This window comes from Corvus cornix, chromosome 4A (assembly GCF_000738735.6).
Source record: "Corvus cornix cornix isolate S_Up_H32 chromosome 4A, ASM73873v5, whole genome shotgun sequence".
NCBI lineage: Eukaryota > Metazoa > Chordata > Aves > Passeriformes > Corvidae > Corvus > Corvus cornix.
The window spans coordinates 20,095,601-20,117,521 of record NC_047058.1 but is presented as its reverse complement, the minus strand read 5'-3'; the positions used below and the strand labels follow the sequence as shown (position 1 = coordinate 20,117,521).

At 56.3% G+C, this 21,921-nt stretch overlaps 1 protein-coding gene across 2 annotated transcripts in view; it reads left to right on the top strand.

Annotated features, from left to right (window-relative positions):
• Positions 1 to 20,958, top strand: part of MID2 (midline 2) — a 65,936-nt gene extending 44,978 nt beyond the window's left edge. For both annotated transcript variants that reach the window (XM_039572074.1, XM_039572075.1), the window contains exons 3-10: positions 1,243 to 1,338; positions 6,111 to 6,218; positions 6,991 to 7,139; positions 7,607 to 7,734; positions 8,711 to 8,854; positions 12,076 to 12,237; positions 16,992 to 17,199; positions 17,381 to 20,958. In XM_039572074.1, the coding sequence (XP_039428008.1) occupies positions 1,243 to 1,338; positions 6,111 to 6,218; positions 6,991 to 7,139; positions 7,607 to 7,734; positions 8,711 to 8,854; positions 12,076 to 12,237; positions 16,992 to 17,199; positions 17,381 to 17,783 (1,398 nt within the window). In that variant the 3' untranslated portion in view covers positions 17,784 to 20,958. The remainder of the gene's footprint in view (positions 1 to 1,242; positions 1,339 to 6,110; positions 6,219 to 6,990; positions 7,140 to 7,606; positions 7,735 to 8,710; positions 8,855 to 12,075; positions 12,238 to 16,991; positions 17,200 to 17,380) is intronic.
• The last annotated feature ends 963 nt before the right edge of the window (positions 20,959 to 21,921 follow it).

The window sequence follows — 21,921 nt, the reverse complement described above, 5'->3', positions numbered from 1 at the left end:
ACAGCCCCACTCTGCGAACCCTTCCGGCATAACGAAGGCTCCCTGGGTTTTATTCTGTTTCTCCAGCCTGTTCCTGTGTTCTGCCTTACTTGCCCTTGGCCAGCAATTTTCAGAGTTGCAAACGAGCTCAGAGTATTTTAGGAGCCAGTGGTTTTTCAGGAATGAGTGCTCTGCCTGTGCTCCGTGCCTGTGATTCACGTTCTCCTGGCTCAGTAGCCCCCAATTACCCATCTGTGCGGAGGGGGGCTGTGTTTATGGGTCTGCTGGAATCAGATCAAAGCCTTAGACTGCAGTTCCTACCTGCAGATAAATGAACCACCTCAGGGACCCTCTTCCAGCCCTGGAGTTTAAAATATTAATAGGATATCATTTCCTGACAAGTGCTGCAACAGGTAGTGAGTGCTTTGTTGTAAAGCATTCCTGGTAGCAGAGCACGTGGAGCTGGCAGTGCTGTGTCACTGAAGTTGTTAACAGCCACAAACTGTGTTCCCCCCATGGCCACAGATATCGATATCCCCTCAAATGGGGTTTTCATTTGTGCTTCACTGGATCCCCTCCTTCTCCCAGAACGTTGCAGCCTGTGGGCACCAAAGCAGGCCCAGGGATCCCCATCCTGCTCAGGTCGTGCTCTGCTGGCAGAGATCTGCTGCCCATGATCCACTGGTCATGACCTCCTGGTCAAGATCTGCTGGCTGGGATCCACTGCCCATGATCCACTGCTCATAATCTTCTGGCTGTGATCTGCTGGCTGAGGTCTGCTCTGGTGAGCAAAGGGCAGCGTGGCTGGGGACTGAAGCCAGCACAGTGCAGCTGAGCTCTCCCTGCCTGTGCCATCGTTGCTCCAGCTGAGGTGGTTGGCAGAGGAGACGTCCCTCTCCCATGGCTCATCAGGCTCTTGTTCATCTCCCTCACCCTGTGCAGAATAAAATTGGTGATGAAAATAGCCAAAATTTGCTCTCCAAAGGAGTGGCAAAGGGCAGACACCCACACTGTCCTCTCCAGCTGGTGACACCACAGGGTCACCGCGGTGCTGGGCTCGGTGTCTCCCCCATGGCAAAGCTCCCTGGCATGGGCAGGAGCTGCCAAGGACCCCCAGAGCCTTCGCCCAAAGTTGTTCTGGTGTCCCTCCCTCAGGCAGTGTGCTGGGTGGCAGAGGGTCTCGGTTGCTGGCACGGGACTGGGGACACTCCAGCTTTACTGATCTCTGTATTTTTCTTCTTTCTCCCATTTCTGGACCTGCAGCAAACCCTGGAGACAAATCTCACCAACCTGGTTAAACGCAACAGCGAACTGGAAAACCAGATGGCCAAGCTGATACAGATCTGCCAGCAAGTGGAGGTGGGTGAGGGCCAGGAGGAGGCTGGGGGAGGTGCCCGGGGCAGCTCCCAGTGCAAGGGAGGCAATGCGTGGATCATCCCAGAGTCCTTTCCTCGGGGCTGCCCTGGGAGCAGAGTGAGTGCGGGGGGTAGTCCCAAGCAGTGGAGGACACAGGGGTGGTTCCCAGGGGTCTGAAGGAGTTGGCATGATTGGGAGCCACTGAGAAGAGGCGTGGGCTGCTGAGCTGGCTCCAGGCAGGAGGGCCTGCCCACTGCTCTGTGCTGGGGGCAGCAGATCCTTCTGGTGGAAGACTGAGTGACACAAGCATGGAAACAGGGCTCAGCCGGGTGACGCTGAGCCTGTAATGAGGCTCATCAACTGGGTGACACTGAGCCTGTAACGAGGCTCATCAACTGGGTGACACTGAGCCTGCAGAGAGGCCTCAGCTGGGTGACACCGAGCATGCAGCAGTTCCTTGAACCACCTTCCCCCAGGAGTAAACCCCAGGCTGCTGCCAGGATCGAAGCCATGGATTCAGGGGGAAGATTGCCAGTGCCTGAGAGAATGCAACAGTTGTTTTACTTCACCCTCGGGCACCCCAGGCCTTGTGGGGGATGCAAGTCCTGTGCCTCCCCTGCACCTCCCCCAAGCCATCCCATGGGCCCAGCAGGATGCAGGAATGCTGTGGTGGGATGTGGGGGTGTTGCCTCAGGATGCTGCGAGTGAGATGGATGGATGCTGTGGTGCAGTGCTGTGGCAGGATGCAGGGATGCTGTAGCGGGATGCAGGGATGCTGCAGCAGGACAAGGGGTGCTGCCTGTGCTGGCTGGAGCCGTTTGCCCAAGCAAAGTGTCTGGGATGCATTTGCAGCTTGTCCTTCACCACCTGCATCTCAGAGCAGCCGGGGCTTTGGGGCCCTGAAGGTGCTTAAATCCCCACGGTTCCTGCAGGCAGCATCAGCGCTTTGTTCTTCACTCCCTCAATAATGTCCTGATGATCTGGCAGGAGGAAGTGAGTGCAGAAGCCCTTTCTGTGAGTGCCAGCGGGGCCAAGTGTGCCGCCAGCAGCTGGCAGCCAGTGTCACAATGTGCAAAGAGAAGGAGGAAGGGGCTGAGATGCTCTGAACTTCCAGCCAAAATAAGGAGCAGAAAAATCCCACTTGGCTCTGCAGCACTGCTGGCCTTCCGTGCCAATGCTCTGTGTCACTGGCGTTGTCCTGCTTCTCTCTGCCTGTGCATCTCCCTGCAGCAGGAATGGCTTTGTTGGAACTGTCTCTCCTGGGCTTCCTTTTCCCCAGGGCTTAGTGGGCTTGGAGTGAGTCTGGGAAAACAGATAGCAAATGGATGCTTGGCAGAGAGAGAAGGAGCCAGGGTGCCCTTGCAGAGCTCTGGTGACAGTCACCAGCCCTTGCTGCTCTGATGGGCCATGCTTTGGCTCTGAGAACGCACCAGGGATGGAGCAGGGATGTGGCTGGATGTCCTTCCAAACCTCTTCCTTTGAATCCAGCTCCAATGTCTTAATGACCTGATGTAGGATAAATTGAAAGATACTTGGTATTTCTGTCTGATCCTCGGAGTCTGAGACCTCTAAGCTGTCGTTTTTGACAGAATTTGGGAGTTTTCAGCTTTGTCAGACACTCTGCTTAAAATAACAGTTCCAAATAACATTTCTCAGCTATGCTGAATGTGCAGCCGGGCCCTCGGAGGCACCTTCGCAGAGAGCACAGTAAACTGTGAGGCAGAAAATATCTCTGCTCCCCATCAATCTGATTCCAGGGAATTTTGCTTTTGAGCTATTTGTGGACATGGCACACAGGCAGGCACATGCAATCCCCAGGTACTCTGCCCCTCAGACACGCTCACTGTAAATCTCATGGCATGTCCAGAGAATGGTGCCACCAACACCTCGAGGAACAGGGGTTCACCCTGGACAAGGGCACTGCAAGCGTCCTCAAGGCACTGGGCCTGTGCTGCTCCTCAAAGTGACTCTGCTGCATGGGGGGCTGCACTGAGAGATGTTGGAATGGCCAAATCCTGTGGCAGTAAGGGAAATGTGCACCAAGGAGAGCAGATAACGACCCTGTGGAGAAGCTGAGTTTGTAACACAGAGATGGTACCAGCCCAATGTCCCCATTGTGGGGAGAGCAGAAGCTGCACGTGCGCCGTGGGGCTGAGGCCTCTGTGTCACACCAGCCTCCGTGTGAGCTCCTGGTGTCCCCAGGGCACAGCTGCTACACAGCCAAAAACCTGTTGAGGATCGTGGAGGTGGGATGGGGTCCTCTGCTCCCTCCCTGAGCTGCCAGGGTGCTGAGGAGGAGGTTTGCCAGTGTATGAGTCAGGCTGTGGGCTGAGATGCTGTTTCACATCCCCATGAGCTGCAGGACAAGCTTTTCCCAGAGCTGAGTTTATTCCAGGACTGTTGTCCCTAGCACATTCTCTCCCAGCACTGAGGTGGGTGAAGTGTTTTTCCCTCCCTTGTTACAACTAAAAGCTGCCCAGCTTTCCTGCAGCCACAGCACCTGCTGAGTCTTCAGCCCCAAACCCAGCATTCACCTGGGAACTGGTTTATCTCTGCGGAGTGGTTTGGCCAGTGTCCAGGTGTTGTCGAGCCAGAGATTTGCCCGTGGAGCACTGCTGGTCTGCAGTACCCTCTCCAAGCTCTGCTGGCCCCTTGGGGGAACCCCAGCCTCGAAAATGCTCCTTTTTGGGCAGAAGGCACCTGGGAAAGGGACTGTGGTGTCCTCTGCAACTTTACCTGCCTTCAGCCCCCCAGAACATGAACGTGATTGAGGGCAGATTTCTTGCCTTGGGCAGGTTTTCAGATTTAGGCTGTGGATGTCTACAGATTTACATTGTCCTGTAGCCATCCTGGAAGGGGAACCCTCCAGGCTGGGCTGTGGGACAGCAGCTGAGGTGCCAACCTCCCCTCCTGTCCCTTGGCCCAACATTTCCTTCCCACCACAGCAGCTCTGTCACAGCGGCACTGTCACAGCAGCTCTGTCACAGCAGCAGTGCCACAGCAGCTCTGCCACAGCAGCACTGTCACAGCAGCACTGTCACAGCAGCATTGCCACAGCAGCTCTGTCACAGCAGCTGTCACAGCAGCTCTGTCACAGCAGCATTGCCACAGCAGCAGTGCCACAGCAGCACTGTCACAGCAGCTCTGTCACAGCAGCTCTGCCACAGCAGCTCTGTCACAGCAGCAGTGCCACAGCAGCTCTGCCACAGCAGCTGTCACAGCAGCACTGTCACAGCAGCTCTGTCACAGCAGCATTGCCACAGCAGCTCTGCCACAGCAGCACTGTCACAGCAGCACTGTCACAGCAGCTCTGTCACAGCAGCAGTGCCACAGCAGCTCTGCCACAGCAGCTGTCACAGCAGCACTGTCACAGCAGCTCTGTCACAGCAGCAGTGCCACAGCAGCTCTGCCACAGCAGCACTGTCACAGCAGCACTGTCACAGCAGCATTGCCACAGCAGCTCTGCCACAGCAGCTGTCACAGCAGCACTGTCACAGCAGCTCTGCCACAGCAGCTCTGCCACAGCAGCTCTGCCACAGCAGCTGTCACAGCAGCTCTGTCACAGCAGCTCTGCCACAGCAGCTCTGTCACAGCAGCTCTGTCACAGCAGCTCTGCCACAGCAGCACTGTCACAGCACCACTGTCACAGCAGCATTGCCACAGCAGCTCTGCCACAGCAGCTCTGCCACAGCAGCACTGTCACAGCAGCTCTGTCACAGCAGCACTGTCACAGCAGCAGTGCCACAGCACCACTGTCACAGCAGCTCTGCCACAGCAGCTCTGTCACAGCAGCAGTGCCACAGCAGCTCTGCCACAGCAGCTCTGTCACAGCAGCTCTGCCACAGCAGCACTGTCACAGCAGCAGTGCCACAGCAGCTCTGCCACAGCAGCTCTGTCACAGCACCACTGTCACAGCAGCAGTGCCACAGCAGCTCTGCCACAGCAGCTCTGCCACAGCAGCTCTGTCACAGCACCACTGTCACAGCAGCACTGTCACAGCAGCAGTGCCACAGCAGCTCTGCCACAGCAGCACTGTCACAGCAGCTCTGCCACAGCAGCTCTGTCACAGCAGCACTGTCACAGCAGCAGTGCCACAGCAGCAGTGCCACAGCAGCTCTGTCACAGCAGCTCTGCCACAGCAGCAGTGCCACAGCAGCTCTGCCACAGCAGCTCTGCCACAGCAGCTCTGTCACAGCAGCTCTGCCACAGCAGCACTGTCACAGCAGCAGTGCCACAGCAGCAGTGCCACAGCAGCTCTGCCACAGCAGCACTGTCACAGCAGCTTGCTGCAGGCTCCAGACCCTGGGGCCGTTCCCTGCCCCCCACTACATGCAGCAGATTGGGAAGATTTTCCACTGTTATTCCTCTGTGGAGCTCTCTGTGCAGACCATCAGCTGTCTCCCACTCCAGTGTTTCATAATCTGCTGGCCAGGTTTAAAAAAAGATCCTGTAGCAAAAATGTGGTTCACTCAAGGCTGCCTTTGGACTGCTCTGTGTTTCAGAGGAATTTGGGAGAATGAAATGAGCAAAACTGGTTTCTGTCCTGTAGTGTGCTTTAATGAAGTGCTAGGGCTTGATCCCTCCTCCATAAAGTGCATTCCCCCCTGTCCTGTCCTGTCCTGTCCATCCTCCCATGGGTACTGGTCTTCCTGGAGGCAGAGGACTGGAACCTCTGCCTGTGCCCCACTGCACTCTGTGTGTGCACCACTGTGAGCACAGCCATGGGAGTGTGTTGTGTGTCCCTGCCAACACCTCTGTGTTGCTGTTCTGGCCAGGTGAACACAGCCATGCACGAGGCCAAGCTGATGGAGGAGTGTGATGAGCTGATGGAGATCATCCGCCAGCGCAAGCAGGTCATCGCCGTCAAGATCAAGGAGACGAAGGTGAGGGGTCCCAGCTCATGTGTCCCTAGTCACATGTCCTGTGCCCACGGGGTGGCCACTGCAGGGTCTGCCCCCGTCCAGGAACAGCACTCCCGCAGCCAGGGAGTGCAGCGGGGCTGCAGCAGTGTGTGTTGCCTCGCCATGAGGGGTTTGCTTTGGGCAGCACCGGTGCATCTCCTTGTCCAAAATCTGGGTGTCCCTCACTGCTGCTGCCCTCCAGGCCACCCCACATCCAGGTGTCCATCACTGCTGCTGCTGCCCCAGGGCTCCTTTGCCAAGGACAAAGCATGTGCTGGCTGAGGCTGGAGGAGGAGCAGTGTGTTGGTTAGCGTGACAAGTTGGTGCAGAGGCTTGGATCACTCCAGACAGCTTCCTCAGGGCTCTTCACCACTGTGGTTCTAATAGAATAATGTGGAATTAATATTGAAGGACCACAGTCCGGTGCTGCAGAGAGAGCAGAGGCTGCATGCTCTGCATTGCAGCGCAGCTGGGGGGGAGCTGCTTCTCGCCCTTGTCTTTGTAGGAGTGTTTGGACCTTTCCTCCAGTGGTTCCAGGTGTTTCCCAGTGGTTTCTATATGTAGCATCCCACCCCAAAGGGGAAGGGAGCACCCAAGATTCACAGATGCTCATGGTTGAAAGGAATGACAAATGTCAGAAGGTCAGCAAAAGCTTATAGAGTTTTATTAGTAAATTGCTCCTGGGTCAGGATGGGGTTCCCTCTGTGCCTCTCAAGCTCCTGAGCAGTTCTGTCTCCCTCTGCTCCTCCAACAGGTGATGAAGCTGCGGAAGCTGGCCCAGCAGGTTGCCAACTGCCGGCAGTGCCTGGAGCGCTCCACGGTCCTCATCAACCAAGCCGAGCACATCCTGAAGGAGAACGACCACGCACGGTTCCTGCAGACTGCCAGGAACGTGGCTGAGAGGTGGGCTGGGCTCGGGACGCTGGTGCTGGAGCTGGCCCCTGGTTGTAGGTCCCTGTCCAAAGATGACCCAGTCCCCCCCCAGTCACTTCCCTGGCCATCTTGAGCCATCCCTGCAGCCTCCCACTGTGGTGTCCTCAAATAAGCCCTGGGGTCAGGTTCCCATCCCTCACAGGACAGGTGCTGCATGGCAGGTACTAACAATACTGTGCAAGCAAGCCCCCTTCCCTGGGGCAGGAAAGTGGTGGAAATGCCAATCCAAAGGGAGTTCAGGGGCCAGTCAAAGCTGGGAGCCCCAGGGATGGAGCCCCCCCCACTCTCAGGGGACCTGTCCCCAGGCTAGGCCACCCTCCTGGGTGGGGGCAGTGGTTTCCTGCCAGCAGGTGAGTCAGGGTGAGGCTGCCCCATCCCCGTGCCTCCCTCGCCACGCGCACCCCGTTGCGTACTGATGGTCCCTTCTTTCCTTCCAGGGTCGCCATGGCAACTGCATCCTCGCAAGTCCTGATACCAGATATCAATTTTAATGATGCCTTTGAAAACTTTGCTTTAGATTTTTCCAGAGAGAAGAAGCTGCTGGAGGGGCTGGATTATCTAACAGGTGAGTGCACGGGTGTGCTCCACTCTGTACCTTCCCCTCAGCCCCCTGCCCTGTGCCCCACCAAGGGCTGGCAGACCTATTTTAAGACTCAACCAGCAACAAGCGCCAGGTCAGCTGTGGCAGAGCAGGGGCTGGGCTGTCCCCAGGCCAGTGACATGTCCCTGTCCTCCTGTTTCACCCTGCTGCTCCTGGAGGACCATGGAAAAGTCCAGAAAGTTTAAAAATTATGTTTTCCATGACCTGGGGGGGGAGGCTGATGTCCATAAGGATGCAAGAGGGATAAGGATTACATAAGGATTACAGAGGAGGAAAGATGAATTAACCAATTATTGTACTTCTAAGGCACTCTGTGCTTTAACATTTCCCTTTCCCTGCCCTTTTTGTGGGTCACTTGATCCTAAATTATGAACTCTGCTGAGCAGGACCTCGCTGGGCCCCTCAGTGCTGCCCTGATGCCACAGCACAGACTGATCACTGCCCTCAGGGGTCTGGGAGCAGCAACGGCTGCTGGAGCAGCCTGTGCTGGAGCACTGGAGGGATGAAAGCTCCAGGGAGGCGAGGACATCCTCACTCACCCAAATCCGATTTTATCATCATGAAGCAGATCAGCTTTCAGTGAAAGATTAACACAGCCATGTCCGGATCAGTTATGGGATAAAATACTTATTCCACAACCAGTGCAGGGAAATAGGTGGATTTGGAAGTGGGTTCTCAGCCTGTTTCAGGGTGAGGGTGTTGGACCTGCTGGAGGAGCAGTGGAAACACTGTGCTCTCTGACCTCCGGATGCCTTGTCAAAGTAAAAAGTTTAGTTCAGTGGGAAACACAGTGACTGATAAAATGAGGGAGTTCTTGGTGTTGAGAGACTCTACTCCTGCCGCGAGCCCATCTCAGTCCTTATACGAGCAGAAAAGCCCTGTGTTTTTAAGGGAGGAAAGCCCAAAGTGACCAAAATCTGTGGTCTGTGCCATCCCACAGCACCGAACCCGCCGTCGGTCCGTGAGGAGCTCTGCACAGCCTCCCACGACACCATCACCGTGCACTGGATCTCAGAGGACGAGTTCAGCGTCAGCTCCTACGAGCTCCAGTACACCATCTTCACCGGCCAGGCCAACTTCATCAGTAAGTGACCACACTCCCCTTCAGGAAGGAATCCCAGGTTGCCCAGAGAAGCTGTGGCTGCCCCTGGAAGTATCCCAGGCCAGGCTGGACGGAGCTTGGAGCAACCTGGGATAGTGGAAGGTGTCCCTGCCCATGACAGGGGTGGCACTGGATGGGCTTTAAGGTCCCTCCCAACCCAAACCATTCTGGGATTCTGTAAGGAGAAGATTCTCGGGTTCATCAGTGCCTTTAAAGGCTGGGTATTTGTGGAGGAAACAGCAGCAAAGGATCCTCCAAGGGCTGGTGGATCAGAGTGCTGGGGGGGCCATCCCTGAGGTGCTCTGGCCTGTACTTGGTGTCATCAGCTGTGACTCAGTGAAGCACTGGGAACACTGGAGGCTCTTGTCCATCTCACAGCTCCCCGATCCGTGTACCTGGGATCGTGCGCGGGGCAGCGCTGCCTGCTCCGTGGCTGACAACTAACATGGTTCACAAACCCTCTGGAGCAGCTCTGAGCCATATTTCCAGGTCATTTTTCATGAAAATTACCGCCATACCTAATTGTTTTTCCACACTGCCACAGATTTGTCTGACAGGAATGGGATTTGAGGACTGAGGATGGATCTCACTGATGGCCTGTGGCTTGTGAGAAAGTTTTACTTCTGGTTTTCCTAGCAGCACGTGCCATTGTGAGAAGTGCTGACGAGGTGCCTCAGAGGGGTGTTCTGGGCTGCTGTCGGTCTGTCCCGCTGGCAGCACGGTGTCACAGCTCCGGAAGGCTGTTCAGTGCACTCTGAACTCTGCAGGAAGCTGCCAGAGAAAGTTCCCTGTGACTTTTCAAGCTGGATCTCACCTCCCCAGCCCCGGCCCAGCCTTTGGCCTTGTTTTGGAAAACAAGGTGATGCTTTTCCTTTTGGTTGGAGGCTGTCGGGTGCCAGTGCTGCCGCAGCCAGATCCGCCCTGCTTGGCTCTCCTCTCCTTCCCAGCTAGAACATGTTGTCTCCAGCACTTTGTCCTCTGGAAGCCTGCAGAGCTCAGCCACCTCTCTGGCTCTGCTCTTGGATGGCCAGCAGCTCCATGTCCTCTGCACTTCCAGCTGCAGACAAGATGGGGACTTGCTGGTGTCACCGAGTGGTTTTGGTAGGGAGGGACGTCTGAAGGTCCCTGTGCCAGCTCTGTGCATGCTGGGCTGACAGGTTGCTCAGGGCTTGCTCCTTGAGGAAGAAGGACTGTCCAGGGATGGAGCATCCAGTGCTTCCTCACCCTCAGCTAGAGGGATTTTGCCCTTTTCCAGTCAGGATTTCCCCTGCTGCTGCTTGTGCCCTTGCCCTGGGACCGTGCCAGGGAAGGATCTGGTCTCACCTTTCCCCACATGCCACTTTGGACACACATGGCTTGGAGTCCCATACACCGAGGGACTTGGGAACGCGTCACCTGCCCAGCTGTGGGGTCTGGCACAGACATTGGAAAAGGAGGAGCTGCAGAGGGTGAGGAACAGTGAGGGCAGTGCTGGAGGAGAGCCCTGAGGGTCACATGTTAGAAGTGTCCTCCTTGGCCAGCCCGCAAACTCCAGGTTGCTTTTTGTAGGAGGAGTGAAGAAAACATCAGTTAAATCCCTGAGAAGAAAGTGAATAACTTACTGTCCCTTGGAATAGCGCAGTTTGGGTGATGGGACCATGTGAGCCCTGGCTGAACTCGTGTGAAGAGACACTGGGACACTGAGCAGGAGCTGGGAGGCTGACCAGGAGAGGAAATACCTTTCCAAGGTGCACACAGTTGGCCTGTGGAACCCATCCCCTTCACGCTTCCATCGAAGCCAAGAGCTTGGCAAGAGCCAGACATTTTTATGGATGATGAATGCTACAGTAAAAAGGATTTTTTTAAGCTTTGGCGAGGGTAGGAGCGAGGAGGCTGGTCTTAAAGGCCAAGCTCTTTGAGGTTGTTTTGGGAAAGAAACCTGCTTGGAAGGTCAAGTCCTTCTCATTGTCATGTCTCAGCCACCGTGTTCTTCCTGATGGAGCATCCCCAGCTGGTCCTTCCGCAGGAAGGTGACACCGACCAGTGCCAGGCTGGAAGCTGTGCACTCCAATGAGAGCAGCTCTGCATGCAGGCTGCAATCAGGATCACATCTGTTTTATTTTCCACTTCACATCACACTGCTCTGTGCCCCTCAGCCATTCCCATGTGTATCCCAAACCAAATTCAGGCTGACAGGGGCTGCAACCTGCCCTTGTCCTGCGGCTGAGCCAGCCACTGCAGATAAATGAACTGGAAGCCGTTGCAGAAGAGGTGTGGAGCGTTCCCAGCTCCTGCCTCCCAGCCCCGCACATGTGGAGACGCCCCCCTCCAGTCACCCCAATTTCACAATGCACTCCTCACCTCTCACCAGATCCAGGAAGCCTCCAGCTACTTCTTCCAAGCTTCCTTATTCCTCTTTCGGCTCAAAGCCCTGGCCCTGCGCTGTGATAGCTGCCCTGCTTTCCCCTGAGCCCTACAGCCTCCTTGTCCCCCAGTGCCGGCTACTCAGGTGCTCATGCCAGCTGCAGGTGATCCTCATCCCAGTCATGCTGGTGGCAGGAACAGCCTCAGTGACACCGAGTAAGGCTTTTCCCCTTTCCTGTGTCCCCCCATCCGAGGTACAGCACTACCTTTCCATACATGCTAGGCCCTGCAGCTCGGACACTGAAAATCACTGCAGCAGTCAGCTTGGCGCCTCCATGGTCTTGGATTCTTCATTCCTTCCCTTTCCAGAAAGAGTTCAGCCTCCTGAATGATTTCCAAGTATCTGGATCCCTTCACTGGGAGCTCATTTTCTTTGAACCACTCTGCAGACCAGTCTATTCAGGGAGCCAAGCATCAGCATTCCTTAGCCATGGATTATTACTTCCCACCCTGGAGCACTGAGGACTGGGCAGGAGCAAGATTCAGTCGCAAACACATCGATTTGGGTGCAATTACATCCCTTTCTGCTGCTGGAATTCCGTAATTGTGGCCCTGGAGCAGGAGGGAGGCTGTCCTGCGGGAGCAGAGGCATGGGAGAGAGTGACAGTGGGGTGATGGTGGGAGGATGGTGGGAGGATGGTGGGATCATCTCTGGCAATTTCCCTGCGGACGCTCTGAACTCCCAGGCAGGCGGTGAATCCTTCCGAGGGCCCTGCAGTCCTGAGCTCTGCATTAGCAGCACAGGGGCTTTGTATGCTGTCCCTCCCTGGGAATAAATCTCTCCCTGTCTCGCACTGCAGGTCTCTACAACTCCATGGACAGCTGGATGATCGTCCCCAACATCAAGCAGAACCACTACACAGTGCATGGGCTCCAGAGTGGCACCCGCTACATCTTCCTGGTGAAGGCCATCAACCAGGCAGGCAGCCGGAACAGTGAGCCCGCCCGCCTCAAGACCAACAGTAGGTGCCCAGGAGCTCACCCAGCCGTGGCAGGTGGGGGGGGAGGCTTCCCAGGGCACTGGGGTGCCCGGGCTATGGCCGAGTGCTCCTGGTGAGTGGGCAGTGGCCGGCAGCGGGATGGACACTCCGGGCTGGTAAATCATTGGAGCGCCCGTCTCCCTTGGTGCCTCCGTTCCTTCCCTGCCTCAGAGATGGTCTCCTGATACCCCATGTGGTGCCAGGGGCTCCCATCAGCCCTCTGCTCCTGTCAGCACCCATCCCTGGGGTCTTAGGTCATAACGGTCCATTCTTCTGGTGGTTTTACATCCCTGGGCTTTTTGGGGCCGGTGCAAGAAGTCACAGAGCAGTTGTGTTCTGGTGTGTGGCTTAGTGTGCAGAGGGTTGTGATTTGGAGAGCCATAAGGTTGAAAAGTGTATCCATGGTGGCGGGTGGGGCTTTGCAGCCACATACAAAGCAGAAGTTTTTCTTTCCAATGCCCTGGGGATGCCAAGGAAGGTTAAATGTGTTTAGGGAAGGCTGAACTCTGAGGGCAGCGGAGCTAGACCTGTCCTGGCACAGACAGAGCTCCGTGGTTTGTGGTGGGAAACCTTTTCCCATTGAAAGACAGCAAAGACAGCAGAAGCACTGGCACCTGTGGCCTGGAGGGTGACACAGGAGGGACAGTGTGAGGTGTTGGGGGAGGAATAAGTTGGCTCTCCAGGCTCCTGCCTGCTCCGTGCCCACACCTTTCCAGAGCTCGCACTCTGCGTGGTCCTGGTGAGCACAGCCCTCCCATCTGTCCCCTTTCCCAGCCATCGCTTCTGCCTGAACCGGGCTTTCACGATGATTTATCGCCTCACCTCCTCCTTTTCTTTGCGCGGCATTAAACTGAATAAAACAACGTTGAGGCACTGGGGCTGAGGGAGCTGCTGAGGAGCGAACTCCAGCCCAATCTGCCTGTTCATTAAAAATTTATCCCTCCTGCAGCTGCTGTTTTTCAGTGCTTCCCCGGCTTTGAAAGGCGCTCGCTCTGGGAATGGGGAACGGGCGCTTGGGAAGCTGGGAGCGAGGGTGGCTGGCCGTGGCGGCGGCTCCCGTTGGACGGGGTTTGCTCTCGGTGATTTTATCTGAGTGTCAGTCACCAGAGCTGCCAGCGCAGCTCCGAGTGCTCCTGCTCAGGGATGGACTGGGTTCCAGCAGAGTCCAGTCAGGTGCTGAGTCCCCCTTGCTGCAGGGATGTGTGTGCAGCAGCTTCTTGCGTGTGTGAAACCTCGAGCAGCCCCACCTGAGACACTGCACAGGCTGTGTGTGATTGGGGTTTTGCGTGTGCTAAAGCCCCTTCCACAAGGACCTATCCCTCCCTTCCCGCTCAGGTGTGGGGCAGGAGGGCCATGTGGCACTGATGGGCACATCCATCTCTGCCACAAGTTTGGTGTTCCTCTGCCAGAAAAACTGTGTTTGTGGAGACTTCTGAATTCCTGAAAGTTTGATTTAGCAATATATATGGATGTAATATATATTGATTTCTTCTGTGGCCAGCCTTCAGGGACGAGGGCTCCTTTGGGTGTCCAGTGGTGCTGCTGCCCCGTGCTGCAGCCCCAGCATGTCCCCACTGGCTGTTCCTCCTGCCGGTGTTTGGCACCAGGGTTTCTCCTTTTCCAGTGGACAATATGCAGAGGATATCACACCCATGCATTCCCACTGCTGTAACCATGGTGGAAGTGTCAGCAGCTCAAGACAGAAATGGCCCATTAGCATATTTCACAGCCCGTTCTGTTCCTGAAGCGATGTCTGGAGAGATCTCTCCATCGCCAGAAGGTCAGTGTCAGGACACATCGATTTCCGCAGCGTCGGCGCTGTCAGTGCTGGCACTAAATCTGTGTCCTGAACAGAGCAGCTTGGGAGACCAGGTTTGGTTTAGTGACAGACCATCCTCTGCTGAGGCTGGGCCTGCGCAGGACTTATTTAGGAGCAAGTGTCCAAAACTTGCTGGAAGTGCTGGAATGCAAGGACAGGCCCAGCTCTGGCCATAAATAAAGTGCAAGGAAATGGGTTTTACAGTCCTTGCCTTGGCTAATGCATCCTGGCCTTACTTTCCCTCACAATTCTGTCTTTTCCTGATTCCTGCATCTCTTGGCAAGACTTCAGTGTGCTACAGGATGGCTCCATCCACATCCCATGTGAGATGTCAGGAGTGGGTTTGATGCCTGAGCAGTGGGCTGCGGGGTCACCGCTACTGACTGAATCGTGTTAGTGCAGGTGTTTTTAAGGATCAGGATTATCCCTACAGAAGCTTCCCAGCAAGGAATCTGTGAAAAGAGTCATAGATTTAGATGGATTTATGGCTTTCCTATGACTTGATGACTCAGCATTACTGAGTGCTGCATCTTTCTTTCTTTCTTTGCAGAAGATGATGTCTTCAGGGAGGACAGGGTGATGCTGGCAGCCGTGCTGTGTGGGTGTCCTGTGCCCCACAGGTGGCATCTTGGATGGCTGGTGGGAGCAGGGACACTGCCACTGCAGGCAGAGAGGAGAGACAGAAGGCAGGAAGGCTGGCTTTGTGTCCCTGTGTCCCTGCAGCTTGCTTTGCTCTCTGGGCAGAACATGGTGGATGCCTGCAGCATCCTTGGGAGCAGAGTACATATCCATCCCTCCTTTCCACACGTTTCCAGCCAAACGCAGTCCCCAGCTGTCCACTCTGCCCTGTCCCTGTGCCCCTGCAGCCAGAGGAGTGGGGCACACAGGAGCTGCTGTGCTGCAGGGCGCCGGTGGCACCGCTGGTACCCCTGCACTGACCCCCCGGTGGCGTGGGCTGCTGCTCCCGCATTTGGCTGAGTGTTGGATGTTGTCTCCTGCTCCTGGGGATCTCATTCCAGTTATTTCCGCAGCTGTTATGTAAAGCAGCAGGCAGCCCGTCCTCGCTGTCCCTGTGGGTGGGTGACAGGAGCGTCCCAAGCCGGTGAGCCCCTGCTCACCGTGATGGGTGCAGGAGCACTGTGAGGGCCAGGGGAGCGGGGTGGGTGTCTGGGGCCCTGCAGGGTGGGGATGCAGCTCCAGCGCACGGCTCCCTCTGCCTGGCTCCATCCCTGCATACCACTGACCTTGACCGTGTTCCTGGCTGCCTCCTCTTTGCTCCCACACACCCAGTGCCAGACAGGATTTCCTCTGCTCCGCTCGCTCCAGCTCTGCCGGGAAGGGAGGGATAGTCCAGCTGATAAATGCCCCAGGGGTGCAGCCGGCTGTGTCCAGTCCCGAAGCCGGCTGCTTCCCCACAGCTCCCTAGCCTTGTGCAGGGGTGACCAGCAAAAGGCTGTCGGGAATATGCCAGCAAGCTGAATTCGTGGGATAAAGGTAATCTGAGTGACCAGCCCAGGACATACATGCTAATGATGAGAGGAATCATTAATGATGAGAGGAATCGTTGCAACCCTCAGCTCTCTGCCGGCCGGGGCTGGGGAGCTGGAGAGCAGTGACTGGGAGGCCCAGAGGGTGGTGATGGTGGGGAAGCAGGGAGTGAAGGCTGCTCTGCCCTCTTACACAGTCAGAACCCCCCTTCTTCTGGCAGCCCCCATGCCGGGGGTTGAGGTTGGGACTGTCATGACCTCTGTGAAGCCTGTATTTTTTCCCAGTGCCAGAGTGGGAAGGGGATTGATGATAGCAGGTGCCCAGCTGTGTTCTCTGAAACACCCTCTGACCCATCCCAGCCCACGTGCTGCTGCCTCCCAGCCTGCCCCTTGCACACCTTGCCCATGGATGTGGCTCGAGTGCTCGCTCCAGGACACACCAGCACAAACCAGTGACAAGGGCTGGGCTCCAGTTCTTCACACTGACCTTAGCAAGGGGTCGACTTTGAAAACAGGGCTGTGAGTGTCTCTCTCCTGATGGAGCCAAGTATTTTTATACCTCACTTCCTCAGAGCTTGTCTCTTTGCATTACTGCCAGGAAAAGATACGGCAGAAAGATCAGAGCAGCCAGAAGAAGGAGGGGGCAGGTCACTCCCAATTTGCAGCTTTACTTTCAGGCTTCTCAACTCAATTATTCAGCAAATTGGGCTCTGAGGAAAACCAGCACAAGCTCCCATCAGGTACGGGAGCACAGCACGGATGAGCTCCGCTCTGCAGCTGCCCATGTCGCTGATGTTGCAGCTCTTTGCAGAGGTTCCCAGCTGTCCTGGGGCTCTCCTTGTGTGTCTGTTTGCAGGGTTTCCTGGCTGTTCTGGGGGTCCCCAGCCCAGGCTCAGGACCCCGTTGCCGTGGTGGTGTCGGTATTTCTCCTTGCTGGGACTCGGTGTCTGTAGCCAAAAATGGGAGCGTGCAGGAGGACACAGCTAGTCATGCCCCGAGCCGGGTACCAAAACGTGAGGGTGAAGCTGTTGGCAGGACTTGGGATGTTCTCTGCAGCTGTAATTTGCTTTGTCCTGAAGCAGGTGAATCCCTATGGAAATGCTCTCCGGTGTCTGTGTGCTCTTTACTTCATCTCACATGAAAACACCTCAGCAAAACCCACCTGAACTCAACTTGCTTCTTTGCAGCGTCTTGGGGTTTTGTTTGCAAATCCAGGGATAGTCTGAGGACTTCCAGAGGGAAATCATTGACAAACAAGGAGTTGGTTGAAGCTCTGGGACACCACCCAGATCTGGTCTGGTTTTGGGGAAAACACCCAAGCAAACCACTATTAAATATGCCAAGCTGAGAACATGGGATATGAAGAAGCACCTTTCCTGCACCATGATGCTAACAACACAAATCCTAATCCATGTGTCTCCTCCCCACAGGTCAGCCATTCAAGCTGGACCCCAAGATGGCTCACAAGAAGCTGAAGATCTCCAATGATGGGCTGCAGATGGAGAAGGACGAGAGCTCCTTGAAGAAGAGCCACACGCCGGAGAGGTTCAGCGGGACAGGCTGCTACGGCGCGGCCGGCAACGTCTTCATCGACAGTGGCTGCCACTACTGGGAGGTGGTGGTGGGATCCTCCACCTGGTAAGGCACCACTGGTGTGAGGGGGGATGCTTTCCCAGTCCGGCCTCTGCCAGAGATGCCCACCCTGTGTCCTTTCACGGGCAGGTGGGCTCTGAAAGCACGGGGTGTCGTGGCCATCAGGGCTGGGCCTGGTGCTGTGCCGAGGCTGGAGGGTGCTGAGCACAGCTTCTCTTCCCTGCAGGTATGCCATCGGCGTGGCTTACAAGTCAGCCCCCAAAAATGAGTGGATTGGGAAGAACTCCTCTTCTTGGGTCTTCTCCCGCTGCAACAACAACTTTGTAGTGCGGCACAACAACAAGGAGATGCTGGTGGAGGTGCACCCACAGATGAAGCGCCTCGGGGTCCTCCTGGACTACGACAACAACGCGCTCTCCTTCTACGACCCGGCCAACTCCCTCCACCTCCACACCTTCGAGGTCTCCTTCATCCTGCCAGTGTGTCCCACCTTCACCATCTGGAACAAATCCCTGATGATCCTCTCGGGGCTGCCCGCCCCGGATTTCATCGATTACCCCGAGCAGCAGGAGTGTAACTGCCGGCCCCAGGAGTCCCCATACGTGTCAGGAATGAAAGCCTGTCACTAGGCTGCGCAGGCCTGCCCGTGCCCCATGGCAGCACTGGCCGTGCTGGCGGGTGCCGGTGGCCGGAGCTGCCTGCTGGCAGCCGTGCTGGAGAGCCGCTGTGGCGCCTGAGCGATCGAGCACCATCCGCACCCAGCTCCATCTTATTTTAATGGAAAAGTGGAAGAGCCTCAAACCACGGCTGGGAATGAACTGCTGTTGGTGAGCTCCAGAGTGCACAAGAGTGGCTGGAGCAGCTCCTTGGCGGTGGCTCCCATCACTCCCTGAGAAGATTGTCACCTGGATGGTTCTTCCCTTGGGGGCTGGAAAGGCTGGGGCAGGTGTCAGGGTGACCTGAGGTGCCGTGGTGGTCAGGGAATGGCTCGTGCGTGCCATGAGGCGCAGGTTGGGACAGGAGGGTTGGGCTCTGGAGCCCGCTGACAGCTGAGTGACAGCTCAGAGCACTGAGCAGCACTTTCCAGGGAGGACTTTGCGTGTGGCTCGGTAGCTTCCCTGGTGGGGTGGATAAGGCCTGGAGCCCTCGGGCTCGGCGAGCACTGGGTGGTTGTGTGGTGGGTGGTGGTCCCGTGGTGGTCCCATGGAGGTCTGTGGGAGTGAAGATGGCACTGAGTGTGTTCCGAGTGGCTGTCCATGCTGTAGATGGCATAGTCCTGATGCATTTTCGGGGTCTTGCAGTGGAGAGCCATGGACCCCCATGCCACCACCTCCTCCTTTGAGAGCTGCATCCTTGAGGAGCTCTAGCCCCTGGCGCAGAGGTTTTGCAGCTGCTCCTTCCCAGTATGGGATCTGGCCAGCAGTGCCCTGCTCCACATAGGCCTCCATTAGTGTCCTGCCTGGTGTCCCAGCAGCAAAAACTCATCTTCCTGCTCTGAGCCTGCGGTAGAGTCCTGCTCAAAGACCACCTCTATGCTCTATGACTCAAAATCTCAATTTATGACCCCAAATCTTGACTTCTGGTTTGTTCTCCACCATGCCAGGGGGTTGGACTGGGTGCATTTTAAAGATCCCTTCCAGCCCAAATTATTCCGTGGTTCTGTGGAGGTGTGGGTGTGGAGCCATCCTATTTACTCTGTGGCAAAGGACTGAGTCTGTCCCCAAGGCTCCTGGTTACTGCGAGCTCTTTGGCTGTCACCAGTATTCCCAGTAACCACCAGCATCAAGCCCTCTGGCCAAGCTCCAGTGTCTGGATTTATTTGAGAGGCCAGGAGGAGCTGGGCTGGCACACAATCCCTGTGTCACAGTGGGGGCCTGCGGCCCGGTTTGGGGCCAGTGGGCATGTGAGTGGCTGGGACATTGTGGGGGCACTCTGCGCCTGGGATGGGGCCGTCCTGATTGCGTGTGTGGACTGGGGAATGAGAGGCTGGAGAGCAGCTGCAGGAAGGGACCTGAGGGTCCTGGTCCATGGTCAGTTGGATCTCAGTCAGCCAGGAGGGAAATCCCTGTCCTGGGGGCATCAGGCCAGGGAGGGCATTGTCCTTCTCTGCTCTGGGGTGGGGCAGCCTCACCTTGAGTCCTGGGGGCAGTTTTGGACACCACAGTATAAAAAAGGCATGAAGCTGTTAGAGAGTGAACAAGGAAGGGCGACAAGGATGGAGAAGGATCTGAAGGGGTCTTAGGAGGAGTGGCTGAGGTCACTTGGTTTGTTCAGCTGGAGAAGAAGAGCGGAGAGGTCTCTTTGTCATCTTCAGCTCCTCCCAAGGGGGAGTGGAGGGACAGGTACCCGTCTCTTCATTCTTGTGACCAGTGACAGGACTGAGGGGACTGGCTGGAGCTGAGTCAGGGGAGGGTTAGGTTGGATTCAGGAAAAGGTTTTTCCCTCAGGGGGTGGTCGGGCTCTGACCAGGCTCCCCAGGGAATGGTCATGGCCCCAAGGCTGCCAGAGCTCAAGGGGCATTTGAATAACTCTCCCAAACACAGGGTGGGTTGTTGGGGTGTCCTGTGCAGGGCCAGGAGCTGGACTGGATGATCCTGATGGGCCCCTTCCAACTCAGCCTGTTCTGTGATTCTAAAGCCCAGGCTCTGAGAGTGGCTGCCTTGGACAGGGCAAGAGCCCCTTGGGGCTCATCCTGTGGGGGCTGGGGAAGAGACTGGTTGAATTCATGTGGAGCCAGTTCAGAATTCATCTGGTGACCCCCACCAGTGACCTGTCCAAGGGGTTTATGTTGGTGAGTCTGGTGGTGACAGCTTTGCCCAGGAAGAGAGTGTACAAGAGCCTGTTCCCAGCACACCATCCCTCCATGTGTCTGGGCTGTGGGTTTGGAAAAGGGAGGTTGGCAGCTCCTCGGGAAAGGATCTGCTGCCTGTCCTGCCAAGCTGACAGGGGTTTCCCTCTGATCCAGGCTGCTTTCCCATGGTGCCTGGCAGGGCCAGCGCAGGGGATCCATCCCTCCTCCTGAGCAGGCAGAGCGGCTCCATTTGCTTCTCCCAGCCCCGGGGTGTAGGAGCACAGGGAGGGTGCAGCAGGGGCACATCTGCCATCCCCACAGCCTGCCTCATGGCCCCGTCTCACTTTGGGAGGTTAAATCACCCTTTAAGTTGGATGTTTTTAATGGAAAAGTCTCATGGAAGTCCCTTCCCCGTGTGCCGGTGCCGTGGGGCTGCTCGTCCTGTGCCAGGCACTGGGATGCTGGCACTGGCAGTGCCGAGCTGCCCCACGGCGCCGGCACTGCCGGACGGGCTCAGGGAGGACTCAGCATCCTCAGCTCAGAGACCACGAGCCCTTAACATGATATTTGCACCTGATGAAATTGCACTAATTATGGGACCCCCTGGCCCCCGCACGTGTCTCGTACCCGGCCGGGCGGGGGCTGGGGGAGCCCTGCACCCCAAATGGGGCTGGGGGCCTTTCCCAGTCACCCACATTGTCCTCTTGTGGTACTGAAAGCAGAGCCCACCCAAGTGTCACCATGATTTGGGGAGCAGCTGCCCCATCCCTGGGCCCTGCTCGGGACATGGAGGGGGGCCCAGAGTGCTGCTGCTGGTTCCTGTGCTCCTGGTGACACCAGTGTACAAGTTCGGGATGTGTGCACTCCTGGCTCCCCTCAGCCTCCCCTTCCACCTGTAACATTCCTGCTTCCGTTTTGTTTGGGGGGAGGGTTGTTTTTCCTGTTGGTTTATTTTCCCTTTTTGTTGGTTTTTTTTGCAACTTCTTTGTTAATGTGTGTATATATATATATATATATATATAAAATATAATATAATATATATACGTTACTGGCTATGTCTGTATGTGGGGGAAGCCATGAGGTGAGGACAGCCCTGGGACCTTCTTATCACAGCATTCCCCAAACCTGGCAAAACATATGGCTGTGCATCCACAGGAGCGGAGGGGATATATGGGACCATCCAGCAGCAGCTTTCCTTGTGCTGGCTCAGCCCAGCCTGGAGAGCTTGTGGGCTGGCTGGGTACAGGGTATGCTTTTAAAGCTCCATCCAAAAACATCTGTACACATAAATATTAAGCACCCTGCTGCCAGCCCCTGGATGATGTCTCATTATCCAGAACACTGAGTGTGCCAGCCTGCCCTTTCCCCGGTCTGGGATGGCCACAGGGATTCTCAACATCTCTGAGTGCCAGCCATGTCCTCCTGGAGCCCAGGGTGCTCTCGCCTCCCCAGTGCCTTGGAGAGGGCGGGGATGGAGCTCGTGGTGGGGCCAAGCTGGTGATGGGACTCCCCATGCTGGAATGGGGCCACTGGGCAGAAACTGCTGGGGAAGGGGCATCGGGGGCAATCTCATATGAGGGAGCACAGACACAGAAACCTGCAAAGACAGAGCCCATTTTTTGGAGCGTAAGTGCCTAAAATATTTATTAAGTGGAAAACATACGGCACAAACCAACACTGTGGAATTAAATATTTCTTACTTTATGCCTTTGCTCCAGGCTTTTTCCTGTTAAAGATTAACCACCAGCACATGGAACCTGCCTGGAGAATGAGTTGCTGCTTCCACTACGAACAAACCTGTGGCATTTGTGCTGCTCAGAGCTCTGCCCTTGCCGTGGGGTGTCTGTGACAGGCACAGCACTGACGGGCCACAGGCTGAGTCTGGTGCGGGTGCTCCTGCTTCTGCCGTGAAGACCCCACTGCCCAGAGCCCCCCACCGAGGAGTGGGGGGCTGCAGTCCCCAGGGCTCACACCCT